The 14,671-nt window shown below is 42.4% G+C and overlaps 1 protein-coding gene across 1 annotated transcript in view; it reads right to left on the bottom strand.

The window, feature by feature from the left end:
- LOC138265805 (zinc-binding protein A33-like) overlaps positions 1-12,260 on the bottom strand; it is a 54,436-nt gene extending 42,176 nt beyond the window's left edge. Inside the window, exon 1 of the mRNA XM_069213862.1 lies at positions 11,967-12,260. Coding sequence (XP_069069963.1) covers positions 11,967-12,038 — 72 coding nt within the window. The 5' untranslated portion in view covers positions 12,039-12,260. The remainder of the gene's footprint in view (positions 1-11,966) is intronic.
- Positions 12,261-14,671: the final 2,411 nt, after the last annotated feature.

The raw sequence follows: 14,671 nt of genomic DNA, 5'->3' as shown, positions 1-14,671 counted from the left end.
CAGGTTTCTGCCCCCCTGGGGGCAGATCGTAACAATAGGCCGATATGCCCCCAGGGAGGGCAGAAATGGCCTAAATACAATTTTCCCCTCCAGGGGACCCACCCTTGCCCAAGGGGTCACTCCCCATCAGTAAAACAAAAAAAACAAAAAAAAAATCCCAGGTGCCTAGTGGTTTCTGCCCCCCCTTGGGGGAAGATCGGCCTAATTAAAATAAGCTGATCTGCCCCGCAGGGGGCCAGAAATGGCCTAAAATAAATTTGCCCCCCCCCCCCCCCCCCCCGGGGAGAGACCCTTGCCTTTTTTTTTTTTTATTGACTTCAAAGGGAAGGAAATTCCTTTCCTAACCTTTGAAGCCTCTCTGGGGCTCCCCCACGTGATCGAAAGAGAAATGCTCTGCATTTCTCTTTCGATCGCACTGGAAGCTGAGCTTCCAGCGTGATGGGAGAAGGCCCTTTGTGATTGTCAGCGCTTACCCTTCCATCCACCACCAGGGGGGGGGGGGAGCCCATGGGGGGAGCGCTAGCGCTCCCCCAGTTCCTGGGTGCAGGACGAGGTTATCTCATCCAAGGCAACCGGAAACCAGTGCCTTGGACGAGATCACCTCGTCCAAGGCCCCGTAGAGGTTAAGAAACAAACCTGCAAATAATTTTAATATTTACAACTTTTATTCATCAGAAATGTAAAGTAATGAAAAACACCAAATAATAAGCCCACTCCCTGCTGGCTTTACAGCTGCACCTGATACTCCATTGCAAGATGGCCAATATGTTTACACACATTTTAACGCAGACTGACTTGCGTTCAGTTCATCTTTTCGTGTACAAATGCTAACAAGTAACCAATCACCAAAAAGTGTACTTTGGCCATGCTCCACCCGATAGCAAAAGCAGAACCGAAGAGCAGGAAGTGACCTGGTAGCCAATAAAAAGCAAGTAAATTCAAACTACGTTGAAGCAAAGTTTGAATGAAAAAAATGGAAGTTCAGGTAATTAAAGGGCGAAGTAGGGGTGGGCTCTAAAGTCCCTTTAAAGATTTTTTTTTAACTAACATAAGACTTCGCAGGCGAAACCTAAAAAGGGATAATTCAAACCGCAGAAAGAGGCTCTGAAGCAAAAGAGGAATGCCCTAGCACTGACACTAAAAAAATCGAATGAAGTAAGTGGCCAGCCCTAAACTAACAAAACTGGTCGGGGTAATACAAGCAAAATTTATCCCAACAATAAATTTATGGGAGTGAGCTGTTACGCGGAAGGAACGCATTGACTCTGGGTGGGATCATGGTCGAAGCCTATGGAATGATCTTCAGCCTCCCCAAATACACTTCCACAGCTAAGAAAAGGCTGGAGTTTGGACTTAAGAAACAATCTCTCGCCAGGAAAGGTGCTTATATTAAATGCTGGCATAAAGTTAAAAACGTCGAACCAAATACACTAAAAACACATCTACGGCTGGAATTGACGACCATGAGCAGTTCCCCTGCCAAGGCCTACCTCAAGGAATCAGTAATACAGCTTGGCCTACAGGACTTCTGGGAATCTGTGAGGTTTAATTAAATAAAATACCTGTCCACAGGCTGTACCCTGTACAATAACAAGCCACCCTTAAGTTCCTAGTGGCTTCATTCTGTGCTTTTCACTATACATTTTTGGCAATCTCCTTTGTCGTAACTTTTCTTAATAAATCAGTCAGACGAATCATATCTGGTTTAACATCTCAGAATGACCTAATCAGTTTTATAGCTTTTATCACTTGTTTGCCACCATTACCAAGCTAAGACCTACTATGTTGAGCATCAGCTTTTCCACAAGACATACAGGAATGAAATTGCAAACATGTCCAAACTTACAGATAGCAATACAATAGTCAACCCCTCCTAAGAAGGTTTAAAACGTATTATCACATGGAAAACCTCTACCCTGAGGGTTTGTCATAGGAGTTGACCAATAACAAAACCCATTCCTACTACAGTAATCTGTCACATTTATTGAAATAAAATACCAGTCTTTAACCATGTGCAATAACAAGCCACACTTAAAATGCCTACTGGCTTTACACAGGTTTTTAACAATAAATATATTAAACTTGCTGCCTTTATCGTAACTTTTCATAATAAACAGCTCTCTTGCCTTTACTATTGGTTTGCCATCGCAACCAATTCACTCTACTTTTGTATTGAGCATACACTTTTACACAAGTACTCTTTTACAGGGGACATAATCAACTCCAGGCCAATCAAATGTGGTACTCAAGACAATCAACCTGCGGCCAAAGCACTACTTTCAAAACTGCTTTTTAGGGCGCTGTCAAGCCAAACCTACAAAACAACACTAGGCTTATTGACCATTTTTGTACTTGTGTCTGATCCATGCAAGGTGGGCTATGCTCATCTCTACAAAGTCCAGGTTGTTCCTAAGTCAGCAACAGACACTTTTTGCCATGAGATTGCAGTAGCAAAAAATAAATTAAAAAAAAAAGGTATGAGACCAGGCAGGGATAATGTTTATCATTGTGCAGCTAGAGAACAGAGCAGCAGTCTTGGAAGAAAAAGGGAGGACTAAAGGAGGACCATTAAAAGTCTACACCAGCATTCCCAGGAGCCAACTACCTTCTTCAAAGGTTAAAATATCAAGAATGTGCAGAGTTGCAGAGTTACCTCAATTAATTTAATGAAATATTTTTTCAACTTCAGAGTCAGCAAACACATACACAAAATAGGGTGGAGCTGTTTTATGCAATTTTTGTAAATGGGAAAAACACAAGCAGCATCTTCTAAAATGAAGGAAAGCAGCTTTTGCACAAAATGAACATGATTAATAGAAAATGGAAATGATAAATATCTGAAATCTCTATTTTTTCTTCTTCAGCCAACTGCAGTTTAGACTGAATGTAGAAGAATAAAAATAATCGATGTCCACCACACACAGACAGTTGATTTATTCTGGCAGTCTGTAATCCGAGAGCAAGCACTATGTCATGTTTGGGGATCTTTTTTATAATTCTAATGTATAGATTGCAATGTATTGTTAATCTATTTTATAAGATCTAGTGAGGTGTCTGACTTCTTCTGATGTGTGTTTTATTTTAGGGCAGCCTAGTGTTAATAAAAATGAAACCAGAGTGGTCCTCTTATCTAACTTTTAGGTTTGTTCTAGAACGACAAAGATGTATTTTTAATACATGCAGTTTGCTGAACCTCTTCAAGTTAATGTTGCAAATCATTCCCAATGTAACAACACCAAGATAACCCAAGTTATTTGAAGAAAGATCAGTACAGTTCAGATTTAAAATTTGATTTATTTGCACTACACAAAAGGGGATGAGAGGAATACTTGCTATGGCTAACCACTGACAATCACTAGGGGAGGCACTTCATCCCATTGTTCTTTTGCCCACAAGGCTTCCTCCGTTTGGACCCTCCAATAAGCAAATCAGTCGTGACCCTGCTCCAACAGGAATTTTATTACAAGACCGGAGGCTCATATTATGCAATCTTTTCTTGCTTTAATTTTCAACAGCAGCCAAGAAGAAAAACTACATTTCCCAACAAAAGAACTACAAAGTGACATCATAAGGGAAACCATCCAATAAGACGTCGTATGCCACTATTAGTATCCTGACTGCGAACAACAAGTCCTCTTTTCTTGTTGCTCGCAGTCAAGATAGGTACCATTATTCTTTCGTCCTCCATAAAAATGTTGCATGTATTGTTTATTAATTAGGTATTTTATCTTGTATTTCTGTGTTTAGGACACACTTTCTTTGCTGCGTGCACCGTCTATTTTATTCTATTATATCCTCTTTGCCAGCGCGTCTTATAACGGTCGTTTTCCACCGTTATAGACGCGCGTGTATGCGCGCGCAGCCGGTGTGTCATCCGTCTTCTTATGACAGCAGGCTACATTCCTGAAATACTTCGTCTCGCGTCTTTCCTGACGCCTTTCTTTGTTTGTTTCTGAGCGCGTCTATTAGCGGTTTGCTTTACCGTTATAGAAGCGCGCTTCTGCTGCATTCTTCGGATGTTTTACCTCGCGTCTTTCTCCAGACACGTTTATTTTGTGAGGTAGAGAGCGCGGTTTATCGCGCATCAATTTAAGATCTTTTTTCCTTACGGGCGCCAGAGGAAAAACCCCTTCCTTTCTGCCCTAGCCTAATTTTTTAATAAGGATTTCTCTTTGCCCTCAATTTTCTCCAAATTTCGTTTTTATATATATTTTTATATTTATTTTAAGGGCTCATCATAATGGCTGAAGAGGAAGACTCCCAATTTCTTCAAGAATCCCTGAAGTCCTTTATTACAGATTCTGTTCAAAAGGCAGTTTCTGTTTCTATGCTGGACGTATCAAAGAACTTAGAAGCTTCTCTCTCCAAGATTATTTCTGCTCAAAAGGCGTTTCTGCTGGTCCTTCCACCCGAAAGGTATCCAAATCGGGGCCCCCTCTTTCTCCGCTCCACATTACTCATGTAAGAGACACTGATGACGATGATGACTCTCCCAGTCATACAGATGATATGGACAGATCTTCGGATCCTTTTTGTTACGGGCCTCCGGAGAAAAAGCGTAGAATTTCTCCCAGTGACGGTGCTGACGTTCACCCGGTGTCTCAGATTTTGGTGGACCACTCTGGTGAACCCTTGTTTGATCGTTCCCTAATGGTTCATCCAAACTCAAAAGAATGGTATCCTGCTGACCACGTTGCAGACTATGTTTCCTTTTTTCCTAAGCCATTCTTTAGACAAAGTTACTCCGAATGTCCCCATCCCTCCTTGCCTGATAATATCACTGCTACACCGACGATTGACCCTAACATGCTCATGTTTTTCACTAAATTTGGTAAAGACCCTAAAAAAAGGTGTCGATAGAGCTTGGTCAGGCTGCCAGGATAAACTTTTAGATTTGGTGGGTCCTCTCACCAGGATTTTTGATATGGCGGAAGAAGCCAAGATGGACAATACTCCAATTGATCCGGTGGTCCTTTCTAACTGGGCGCAACGCTCCATCTGTATGCTGGGTAATGCAAACTCCCAATTATCCATCGAATGAAGGAAAAGTCTCCTGCTCAAGATTGACCCTAAATTGACTTCCTTGGCCTCTAAAGATGAGGGTCCTTCAGCTAAAGGCCTATTATTTGGAGACTCCTTTATTAAGGAGCTGGGCAAATATGTCTCCATCTTTGCCTCCCTTGACAAGGCTCAGGTTTCTATTAAAAAGATTTTTTCATCTCAGGTTTTTGGCAGGGCTGGCAAAGGCAGGAGTCACTTTGCCGGCCGTTCCCTCAGAGGTCAGTATGCCAATCGAGACTCCTACAATCAACAAACCCAGCTTGACACCTACTCAGGATACAAGCCACGTTTCTACCCCCGCCGCTCAAGAGGCTATCGTCAGAGAGGATACATCAATAAAGGAGAACAAGTCTCCGGTAAGTGTTTCCAATTCTGGCCTTCCTCCAGTAGGAGGCAGACTAGCTCTTTTTCTAGACTCATGGCGTTTTCTCACCTCAGATCCCTGGATAATTCAATCCATTCAAGGTTACCTCTTAGAGTTTTATCAACCCCCAATTCAGTCCCTTTTTCCTCTTCCCCTGGTGTTTTCTCAAGAACAAAATCAACTGCTCCACAACGAGATTCAATCTCTCCTCGCCAAACTGGCCATAGAGCCAGTTCTATTCGACACTTCAGGTTTTCTCAGCACCATTTTCCTGGTGCAAAAGCAAATCAGAAGTTTCGACTAGTTCTAAACTTAAAAAATTTCAACAATTTTGTGGTTTACCGACACTTCAAGATGGAGACCATTCTTCATCTCAGAGATATATTACTTCAAGGCGACTGGTTGGTCAGACTGGACCTTCAGGATACTTACCTCACGGTCCCAATTCACCCCTCACACAGAAAATTTCTTAAATTCCAATGGCACAACTCTTTCTACCAATTCAAAGTTCTTCCTTTCGGGCTCTCTTTGGCCCCTTGGTGTTTCACCAAGATTCTCAAACCTGTTGCGGCCTTTCTCCGCTCCCACGGTGTTCGTCTGATTCTTTATCTAGACGATTTTCTCTTGATGGCACAGGACAAACGCCTTCCCCTAGTTCACTTACAGTTCTATCAAGATCTTCTTCTCAAATTGGGTTTCCTCATCAATTTTCAGAAATCAGCCTTGGTTCCAACTCAAAAGTAGGAATTCCTTGGTTTTCTCATAGACACTACTCGTTCAACTCTTCAACTTCCCCAGCACAAGGTCTCCTTAATCAAAAAAGAGATTTGTCAATCCCTCTCCAGGGATGTGGAATTCCTATCGCCCGACGCCCGGGACATCTTGTTTGGGGTCAAGGGCAACAAGTTTTTATGTTTACTTTGTCCTTGGGACAAGTAGGCCCAACCCTCTGCAGCACAAACCCTTTGGCTGCCTGTTTCTGCAGTTGAGGTAATGTGTTTCCAAAAGATGATGCTGTTCGAACTTGTATTTATGGTTCATTATTTGAAATCCTTCATTATTAGGGTGAGTGCTGTAAATAAATGTTTTAAGGTCACACTTCACTACTGACGTTGGTTCCAGTACAAAAAAAAAAAAACGTGTATACACATGTTTGAAAAGTTTAGGCTATGAGGCTAAGTATAATGCTCCCAGAATGCTCTCTGATTAGATGCAAATGAAGTGTCATTTAGTAAAATGTGTTGGTGCATGCTAGTATTTCCCAAAAATATTTCTAATGGAAAATCAGTGTAACCATTTTCAACACGATTATGGGAAGCATGAAAATAAACAAACACTGACAAAGCCAACTGATCTGACATATTTTTATAAGTCTTTTAGTTTCATCAATGCGTGTTTTGTTTTGACATGGCTTTTGTAACACTTTATTGTTGTGGGAGCTATCAGGCCCTCAACACTGTAACAAACACTGGCAAAAAAAACAAAAAAACATTTTTGAACTCTAAAAGCACACGTTGCCACCAGAGGCATAACAAAGGCCCCGCAGCCGCCCTCCTGTGGGCCCCTTCAGCACAGCACCTGGCCTGAGTGAGTCTGGAGAGGGGGCTCCTCCATGTTCTTTGCAAAGGGGCACCCTCCAGTTTCGTTACGTCACTGATTGCCACTGTAGTTCCTGACACTGAACAAAACTACTTTGTGTGCCAATATGCTCCTTGTGGAAGAGCAGAATGCGATCGCTCACAGTAAAGCCAGCCGAAAGAGAGAGAAATAGAAGTTCAATAAAAACAAAATGTTTTGTTAACACCAGACCTAATTAAGGACCAAGACCCACATGTAGGTAGCTTTTTGCATGTTGCAAACAGCGACTTTCGCTGTTTGCGGCGTGTAAAAAGCACATTGCGATGTACAAACCCAGTTTTGCGACTCGCAATTAGGAAGGGGTGTTCCCTTCCTAATTGCGACTCGCAGTGCAATGTAGGATTGTTCTGCGAACGCGGGCGCAAACCAATCGCAGTTTGCACCCATTTCAAATGGGTGCTAACACTTTCGCTAAAGGGAAGGGGTCCCCATGGGACCCCTTCCCCTTTGTGAATGTCACTGTAAACATTTTTTCAGAGCAGGCAGTGGTCCTGCGGAACACTGCCTGCTCTGAAATAATGAAACGAAAACGTTTCATTTTTCGTTTTTGTAATGCATCTCGTTTTCCTTTAAGGAAAACGGACTGCATTACAAAAAAAAAAAAAAAAAAACTGCTTTATTAAAAAGCAGTCACAGACATGGTGGTCTGCTGTCTCCAGCAGTCCAACATCCCTGTGAGGGCCTCCATTCGCAAGGGGGTCGCAAATTGCGACCCACCTCATGATTATTCATGAGGTGGGCATTTGCGAAGCCCTTGCGAATCACAGATGGTGTCAGGGACACCATCCTACATTCGGATTTGTGACTCACAAATTGCGAATCTCTTTGACTCGCAATTTGTGGGTCGCAAATCTGAACCTACTGACATGTGGCCCCAAATTCTTAAAGAAAGTCACAAAAGTGCACCCATGGTATATGTCGTACCCCTATAAAATATTTGTGAACTGTATTTTAGCATGGGTAAATACGATGTGTAGATTTGCTCATGTGAAAATCTATTGAGCATTTGCAAGTTCATTTTCCCTCCAGCCACTTTCTTCCCAACCCCGGAAGAAGTTCTAATTCTGCCATTGTCAGGAGTAAATGCCCAATCTTTCTTATTATGGGAAAATATTAGAGAGAAGCTGGTGAAAATCTTTAAAACATGCAGGTTAGTAGGTTTTCAGACTCAAAGGCATTCCAGCCCTGGAACTATTGCTTACTGCTTCCTCCAGCCCCAGTATGCAGATCTGCAGAAAGGTGGAAAAATAAGGAAATTGCTACAGAAGGGATTGAAACTGCAAGTATTCAAGCCCTACTAAGGTAGTAGCCCTGGCATAATCAGAGACGCTATTATCAGAGCTCTTACATAATGAGATTGCTGCCATAATTTGTCGCCACACTACATGGCACCAAAGGGACAAGTAGATCTTTTTACAGGACAAGTAGATTTGAGAAGCAACCTGTCCCCTGGACAAGTAGATATTTTAATAAATTCCACACCCCTGCTCTCCCTTCCTCACATCTCCCTCAGAACTCTGGCTCGTTTAGTGGGACTCCTCGCCTCCTCTATCCAAGCCATTTTCCCAGGTCCGCTACATTACCGCGCCCTTCAACGGTTAAAGATCCGGCATCTTCATAAGGGTCTGGCCTATTCCGATCCTTTGGTTCTGGACCCCGAGTCCAAAGAAGAGCTTCTATGGTGGTTGACTCACCTAGACGCCTGGAACGGAAGAAATATTTTCTCTGCCGCCCCAGATCTTGTGTTAGAGTCCGATGCAAATCAGACAGGTTGGGGCGCAAGATGTGGTCAGTTTTCGACTGGAAGCGCATGGTCTCTGAAGGAGTCATTCTTGCACATAAAAAGTTTAGAGATGCTTGCAGGTTCCTTTGCCATCCGCTCATTTACAAAGGACAAAGTAAGCTGCACCATTCTTCTCAGAATGGACAACCTAACCGCCATCAGATATATCAACCATCTAGGGGGCACCAGGTCCAAGATCCTATCTACCCTGGCAAAGCATCTTTGTGAATATTGTCTCTCTCGACAAATCTCGGTCAGAGCGGTTTACCTGCCGGGCACTCTGAATACAGTTGTGGATTGGTATTTCAGACATCTTCACGACTCCAGCGACTGGCAGTTGCACCCTTCAATATTCAATCATCTTACTTCCCTCTTTGGCGTAATGTCCATAGATCTTTTTGCCTCTTGCCTCAATTCTCACCTTCCTTTCTTTTTCAGTTGGAAACCGGATCCCCAGGCTCTCGCCACAGACGCTTTCCTTCAGATCTGGCCATCGTCCCTTCTTTACGCTTTTCCTCCCTTCCTTCTCATCCCTCGAGTCCTTGCACATGTACGCAGACACCAATCCATACTGGTTCTAATAACCCCATTTTGGCAGGCTCAACCTTGGTATCCAACCTTATTGGAATTAACAACTGACCGTACTGTATGGTTTCCTCACTTTCCCGACCTCCTTTTAGATCCCCAAGGTCGGCAACATCACCTAGTTCTCAACAAGTCCTTGTTTCTTATTGCTTGGAAGATTTTGGGTCGTCCTGGAGAACCCCAGGAATTTCGGAGGATGCTCTCAGACTCATCCAACAGGCCAGGGCCCCTGGTACCTCAAAAGCTTACAAATCCGCATGGGCCATTTGGTAAAGCTGGTGTTTGGACAGGAATTCAGATCCCTTTTCAGCTGATGTAGTGTTGGTTGTGAATTTCCTGGCTTCCTTAGCCTCCCAGGGTAAGGCTTATCGCACTATCAACACTTACAGGTCCGCCATTTCCGCTGAACATTATAGAGTTAACAGCAGACCAATTGGTGAACATCCTCTCATCTGTCAACTTTTAAAGGGAGTAAGATGTGTTTTTCCTTCAGCTCCTAAATATAACGCTATGTGGGATGTCAATCTAGTGTTGAAATTTATTACAGCTTGGCCAGATAATGAATTTCTTTCCCTTAAGCAACTTTCTGCAAAATTTACTATGCTTTTGTGTCTAATTTCACTTAAACGTGTTTCGGATGTTAAAGCCCTGGATGTTACCTCCTTTTTCTTCTATCGTCTTGGTGTTACTTTTCAGGTCAGAAGACGTACTAAAACTAATTTGGCATTGGTTAACTATCCATTTTTTCCCTCTCAACCCAAGTTGTGTGTTGGTAATTGTCTTAAAGCTTATGTGACTCGTACTGCAGATTTGAGGTCATCCTCTTCCTCCCAATTGCTTATTTCCTTCCAGAAACTCCAGAAACCTGTCTCTGCTCCTACCCTAGCTCGTTGGGTTAAATGGATCATGTCTCTAGCTGGGATTGATATAAATTCTTTTGGAGCCCATTCTGCCAGAGGGGCTATGGCTTCTCGGGCATTTTGGGCGGGATCCTCTTTACAGGATATCCTCAAATCTGCAGACTGGTCGAATGAAAGTACCTTTAGGGCCTTTTACTGTAAACCAATTTCTCATGTTTCGGATTCTGTTATTGCTATGCTTTAAACATGCATAATAAGAGCCTCCGGTCTTGTAATAAAATTGAGATTTTCCTAGCCTTGGTGTCTGAAAGGCTAGATTTTATTAAAGACACGGAGGCGAGTATTATCCCACCACTGGTTAAACCCTCCCTGTTCCTTTATTTCAGTTCCAACTCCTTCTTCCAACGTTGGCTCTTCATGATCTACGTAACGAACTTCCTCCAACACTGAACTCTGTCATCAGCGGATATCCTTCCCGGATTCCTCTCTACACTCGCCATCTTCAGGATTGCCCCTGTCATCAGCGGATATCCTTCCCGGATTCCTCTCTACACTCGCCATCTTCAGGATTGCCTTCTAGACTTTGTGACTTTGATTTCTGTTTTTTTTTACCTAAATGAGGAAACCTATGTAGGTCAATACCAGTATGGGGTTGCTTGGTGTCCCTTCTGGATAGGGTCTCGTCTGGCAGTTCGGGACAGACTGTTTCCTGGAAAAGCATGGTTGGTATTGATTTGCATAATGGCGCCCTTGTCTAGAGTAACGCAGTGGGTGAAAAAAGATGGACTGGAATGCAGCCCCGGGCGATTGCCAGTGGCTGAGATTAATTCAAGCATTCCTTGGATCACCTTGTTGTTATTCTATGTTTACATATCGGATTTCACGAAATGCGTGTACTAATTTAACTCTTCTTTTCTGGCCTGAGGCCAAAGAAGCTAACTCGTTTTGCTAATCTACAAACTGCGTAACAGACGCCCAGGCTGCTATGCTAATGTAAAATGTGTCCTCACGTTACACCACTTCATCCTATTGACCTTTACTCCAAAATTTGGCAGTCCCAACAACAGAATGTGCCTAGAGTTAGCCCTACATACAAAATATATATAAAGTCCAGAAGAGTTTAACGTTGCTCTATATGTGATACAATTGGTCATTTATAGATGAACACCAAAAATGTAACTTTTTCTTGGCTCATACAAATCAAAGTTGTCCAACTATCCTTTCTTACATTTGAGATAAGAAACTACAAATTTCCATAAACATTGCTCAAAGCAGTACTATTCGAATGTAATATATTAAACTGAAACAAGTCATATGTTTACACAGCATCCGTTGCATGATTTACAGGCTGGATGACTCGGTTCGTGCTTTGACAGAGAGCTCCCAGGAGTCACGGGTCCATGCACTAGTAAATTAGCCGCACCCGTTTTTTTTTTGCTTTGCATTTTGATACTCCAAATCCTGTTACCCCGCTACAAATTAAGTACTACACATTCCATCGTGCAAAATATATACCTGCTGGATGAGCTACTCGAGTGTCTGTGGAACTTGAGAGCGCTGGAGCTCCGCTATTACTGAAATAACGTTGCAATCCCTATGAATTTAGTGGGTCGCAAACCCTTTTCTGGCCCCTTCCTCCCCCGCAAAAGCGAGAATGCACTAACTAGTTTCTTACCTTGTACCTGCGGACTGCTGTTTCTCGGCAGGTGGCACAGATAAGCTCCGTATCTTCTGCTTTCCTCGCCATGCTTTCAGTCTTCCAGGCTGTAGAAACTGGGAGTTTACTTGTGGAACTCAGAGCAGAGGGAGCCTTCTGTCTAACTTATAAATAACGGATCATTTCTAATAGTACCGACGGGCGCTCCTCTCATTCCAACTTCTTCCCAAATCCGGAATATTTACAGAAAGAAGTGACGAACGAATAAACAGTTTGAAAAAATGGAGAACAAGGAACGTACATGAAAATGTTAAAAAAAAGCCCGAAACAGACCGGACCCACGGAACAACATAGATGGGCTAAAAAATATATAAATATAATATGATGATTTCGATCCTAGCAGAGTGCATGTACTGTCTCTTGTTGGAGTGTAGCTTTTATAATAAAAAATTAACATGAAACTGCTTGCAAATTAATGTACACTGATGCAGCATAGAAAATGTATTAAGGGGCTTTTAATATATGTGCGTGAAATGTACCCACGGGGAGTGGCCAACAATGTATACGATGATTAATGAAATTGATTAATAATGGATTATTAATGTACTAATGTATGATTCTGTATTAGCATTAAGAGTTATATGTTAAGAGGTTTTGCTAAAGTAATCACTAGGCCTTAGTTAGCAAGAGTCTGGGCCTAGCTTCCTGATTTCATATTGGATGTGTTTTTCTAACGTGCAAAGTGCTGACTTGCTGAAGGACATGTAACCGTACTTTTCCAGGAGTTAGAGAAGTGTGTGTAACCGTAGTAAATTCTTTCTCATGAGACCCGACTTGCTCAAGGAGACATTCTTGCCGAATGCAACAGTGTAATTCGCAACAGGTGCAAGGTCGCCTGAACTGGTAAAGACAATGGAACTACTGGCTAAAACCTCAAGAGTAACTTTTTGTACCTGACATTCTACCCGTTGAAGACGTCAATTACAGGAGCCAATGAACTACATGAGAACTGTCTTAAGTGAAAAATTCTAGTAGGGTGATCACCAGATCATTGGATAGAGATAATGATGCACCAAATTCTTCCCAATTGGAAATTAGAAGCTTGTACGACAAGATTGATATAATGCTATGTCACAAGGAGAAATCGGCCATTCTTTGCCATTCTTTGCCATCCCTAGCCATTTTGCCATTGCGTGCTGTTACTTTGACATTCCGTCTGAAAGACTTTGCTGTTTGATTCTTCAAACCATCCACATTCTTGCCTTACCTGATTCATACTTCTCCTCCTTATGAGGGAAGTGTTCCTATTGCCCTGTCTTGCTGAACTTTGCTGCTTACCCTGGCTGATGGCGAACCAACTGATGTCCTGAGGACGAAGACTGATTCTGTATGCAGACCCATTACGGAGGGTAACTATATGATGATGGAATTATAATTATCTGTTTGCCTTTTCTTTCTAGGTACCAACTGCTCTTTTGATAGAGCCCATAGTCAGACGTTTTCTAAATTCGTGTTACTAAATTGTTTTGCATGAAGCCCAACATGCTGATGCTAATTCGAGGTTAGTGAAGGAGTTCACAAACAGATGCAAATAAACAAATGACTGAATCTATGCTTTGTTGAATATTGCGCTAATGATACTCTGCTAAAGTTGACCCATGTCGACGTCGTGCTTTGCTCTAATGTTCATGATCTTTGCTTTGATAAAGTCTTATTCAAGTTGCCATATTGTGACAATGTTGATGTGTTTTCTGGTATTGAGACTAATAAACCTACTAGTAGAGTGTAAAAAATAGGGAATAAATATCATAAATCTTACTAAATTTTGTGTGGTTATTCATGGCAGAAAGGTCATGGGGAGTTTCTATTCTCATTAATGTCATTAACAAATTTGATTGATTTGCTATTGTGAATATTGATGAAGTTATTGATCTATTGTTTGACATGTTGATTAGTTATCTCATCTTAAGGTGTCTCCAATCAGGGTCAAAAGATTCATTGGCCTAAAATGAGTCTCAGAGTAAGTAAATTACCTAGGGCGGGACTCGTTAACAGTTCTGGTAGCAGAGGACGGTTCAGGCCCTTTGGGTCCCTAGGACAAGGGACCATTGTTTTAGTATTGTTTTTGGAATAATGCAAATTGGAGAGATGATGTGCCCCTAAGTCCCAAATGACTTTCCCGGAATCTCAGAGCTTGCCGAAGTGAGTTGTGTATGTTCTCGGCATCCTAGTGATGGTATGCGTGATGTAGAATTTGCGCTTGCACAACTTATGCATAATGCAGGTGAATTGTGAGGTTTGTGAAAATTTAGGCCAGGTGATGTTTTAGTAGGAGTGGGCGTACTCCGCAGTATGAGAGTAGGGAAGTCGGCGAACTTCATGTGAGTGTGGCGCTTTGTGCTAAAAAATGGTCCACGTGGTTGTTGGTGATGTACGGACCCGGTGTGGTCTAAGACTCTGGAGTATATTGATAAGTGTATGAGACACTTGGTTTATGTTGTAATTTGCGCGGTTTAATAGGTCAATCGTGTGTGGTTGACGAGTCGAGTTTGAGTCAAAGTGTGCGAGTGAAACCTTCGATGGAGATTTGGCAAGTTCTAAAGTGCACTAGGACAAGCCATTGACAAGTCGAGAGTAAAATTTGCGGGTCAAATTTTGTTGCGAGTGCGGAATCTGAGAAGGAGAGAGTAGCGACCGAGGCTTCAAGTGAAATCTCTGTAAAG

Source organism: Pleurodeles waltl, chromosome 11 (assembly GCF_031143425.1).
Source record: "Pleurodeles waltl isolate 20211129_DDA chromosome 11, aPleWal1.hap1.20221129, whole genome shotgun sequence".
In the NCBI taxonomy this organism is placed as follows: Eukaryota; Metazoa; Chordata; class Amphibia; order Caudata; family Salamandridae; genus Pleurodeles; species Pleurodeles waltl.
Note: the sequence above shows the minus strand (reverse complement) of the source record. Positions and strands in the feature narration are given on the sequence as shown.